This window comes from Volvox carteri (genome assembly GCF_000143455.1).
Source record: "Volvox carteri f. nagariensis unplaced genomic scaffold VOLCAscaffold_83, whole genome shotgun sequence".
Taxonomy (NCBI): Eukaryota; Viridiplantae; Chlorophyta; class Chlorophyceae; order Chlamydomonadales; family Volvocaceae; genus Volvox; species Volvox carteri.
Window position 1 is genome coordinate 115,355 of NW_003307626.1, and position 2,825 is coordinate 118,179.

The 2,825-nt window shown below is 55.7% G+C and overlaps 1 protein-coding gene across 1 annotated transcript in view; it reads right to left on the bottom strand.

The window, feature by feature from the left end:
* The window catches only part of VOLCADRAFT_99165 (uncharacterized protein), a gene marked incomplete at both ends in the record, with an annotated part of 20,964 nt that overhangs the window by 9,519 nt on the left and 8,620 nt on the right, over positions 1-2,825 (bottom strand). The window contains 5 exons of the mRNA XM_002957966.1: positions 430-483; positions 1,066-1,117; positions 1,238-1,283; positions 1,550-1,695; positions 2,284-2,452. Of these exons, the coding sequence (XP_002958012.1) occupies positions 430-483; positions 1,066-1,117; positions 1,238-1,283; positions 1,550-1,695; positions 2,284-2,452 (467 nt within the window). The remainder of the gene's footprint in view (positions 1-429; positions 484-1,065; positions 1,118-1,237; positions 1,284-1,549; positions 1,696-2,283; positions 2,453-2,825) is intronic.

Consider the following 2,825-nt stretch of genomic DNA (forward strand, 5'->3'; position numbering starts at 1 on the left):
AAGGAGCCCCCCCCATCGGGCTGAACCTGGAAGGGGGGGAAGGGGGGGGGGAAAACGGGGGGGAGGGGAGAAAAGGGGTACGTGTGTATGTGCGTGTCTGTGCCCGGTGGTGGTGGTGGGGGGGGGGATTATGCGAATGCAACAAGCGAAGGGTCAACAGCCGCCGACACAGGAATCCCAAGCACCGCCAGCTGCCGTACGAGCTGCAGCCCAAGCAATGACGTGTCGCTGTCCCGGGACACCCCTAGAGGGGGCGGGAGAGGGGGAGCAGCCGCCCACCCCCTTGGCGGGGGAGACCGGCACAGAGACCGCCTCGTGTTGCCAGGGCGGGAGGGCGGAACATGGTTGGGCCATGAATACACACAACAATAACAACAACAGCAACATGTCGTACACCGTCCTGCCCATGTACGGCGGGTGGAGATTCACCTGTACGGAATGGAGATTTAGCATCTGTGTAGCCATGTCCAGAGTGAAGACGGCCTTCGGAGCCGCAATGACGGCGGGTGTGTACGGCAGGTGCGTACGGCAGGTGACGAAGGGGGAGAAGGTGGCGAAGAGGGAGAGCGAAGATATGGGAGGTGGTTAAGAAGGCAACCTCCTCAGACAGCAAAATAATCAGACGAGGACGAGACGAAAGTGGTGGTGGTGGTGGGGGGGAAATCTCATGCAAGAAGGAAGGGGGGGGAGGCGGGGGACACACAAAACACACACGAGCTCGTCTGAGGAACGGCTCAAAAGAAAGGAAACGAAACGAAAACGGAGCTCAAGACGACGACGCTACCACGAGGGGCATTTCGATTTTGACAGGCAAAAATCGGATATTATTGCGGGCATGGGCCTTAACATAAACAACATTACCAAGCACCACACGGAGGGAGGGGGAAAGTACGATTACGTACGACAACAAAATACGACAAAGGGTACGATAGGACTTACTTCAAAGTAAGCAAGTGCATATGCTGCGGAAAGGATAGCTCCTAATTAGCTGCTAACAACCGACCAACCAACTGACCAACCATCACCACCTTACCTTAAAACCCTAAAACCTCAACCCCCCCTCACCTGCGCCCCGAGCAGCGGCACCTTGTCGTACGCCGCCACCGCGACACCGCTGCTCCCGCTGCTGCCGCCAGTGCCACTACTGCCAGTAGTGCTGCTGCTACTGCGACTATCTCCGCTGCTCGTACGTCCGTACGCCCGTACTAAGGCTGCCAGTGCGGGGGTGTCTTCTAACCCCGCTGACAATTGCTCCCGGGATGGACGTACGGCAATCGCGGATCCTGAAAAGGAAACACGGACAGACAGACAGACAGACAGACACGCGTATACGCACGTCATCCTTTACAAGACCTATTGTCAGGGTCTGACGTGTCGCGTGGGGGGGAGTTCGGGTTATCCGAAAGGGAAGTGTGGTGGTGTCTCGGTGGTGGAGAGCAGGTAATGCCTCAATCACTAACCTTCCCTTCTCCCCCATCCCTTTACATGCTCCATCGAAACCCCCCATTTAAACACATACACACGTACAGACATACATGCACACCCCCACCTGAGAAAATGGGCCTCTCCAGCGGCCCCGTACAGTGCAGTACACCACGCACTGCCCCTGCAACGGGTATGGGTACGGGTCGTACACCCAGCGTGGCTCGGAGCGCATTCACCTCCACACCGCCGCCCGGCACATTGGCCTGAAGCCTGGAGGGGGGCCGGGGGGGGATGGCGGGAGGGGGGCCGGGGGGTTGTGTTTTTACGATCTGAGCCGCGCGGGGCCTGTGTGTGTATGTGTGTATGCATGATGGAGGCCACATGACCATTGGGGGGGGAAAGAGGGAAATAACGACCCGAATCGTCTGAAACAGCCCAAACTGCCCAAACAGGCAACAGGGTGTGCACGAGGATGGCAGTACGAGTGCGTTTACCTCATTTCGGAATGTGCGCATGTGCGCGCGTGTGTGCTTTCATGTGTGTGTGTGTGTGTGTGTGTGTGTGTATGTGTGTGTGTGTGTGTAAATGTGTGTGTTGGTGAATTACAGCAGGTGCGAAGCAATGCAACTGAATGCAACAGACAACGGACAGCAAACAACGAGAAGTCTTCGTCCACACGTCTCTTTCCCTCCCCACATGCACACGCACCCCCCACACACACACACACAAAGCAGGGCAAAACACACACACACACACACCACCTTAATAAAACTAAGGAGACCCCCTTAAGCAAATGAAGTGCCCCCCCAAACTAACCACCTAACTAACTATCCAACCAACAACCAACAACCAACCAACCTGTACGTCCCCGTATCCGGGTTGAGATCCATATCCCCGGTGAGGGTGATGGGCACAGCTCCGAACCTGCCTACCGCACCCAGCAGGTACATGCGACCCCGCTCCAGAACCAAGTCCATATCGGCGGAGGAGATGTCGTCCGGAGCGTCCCAAAAGTGGAGGGACGCGCCTGGGGGGAGGTGGGGTGGGGGGGTGGGGGGGCCCGGCAGGTGTATTTGAGGATTTAGCTTTAGCCAGGAGTTATGTGTATGTATGTGAGGAGTGGGATGGTGGTGGAGGTTTACCAGTGTGTGTGTGTGTGTATGTACGTTTGTGGAGTGGTGAATGCCATCCAGAATCGGATACTTAAGCTGTATGTATGTGTGTATGTGTGTGTATGTGTGTGTATGTGTGTGTATGTGTGTGTATGTGTGTGTGTATGTGTGTGTATGTGTGTGTATGTGTGTGTGTATGTGTGTGTATGTGTGTGTATGTGTGTGTGTATGTGTATGTGTGTGTATGTGTGTGTATGTGTGTGTATGTGTGTGTATGTGTGTGTGTAT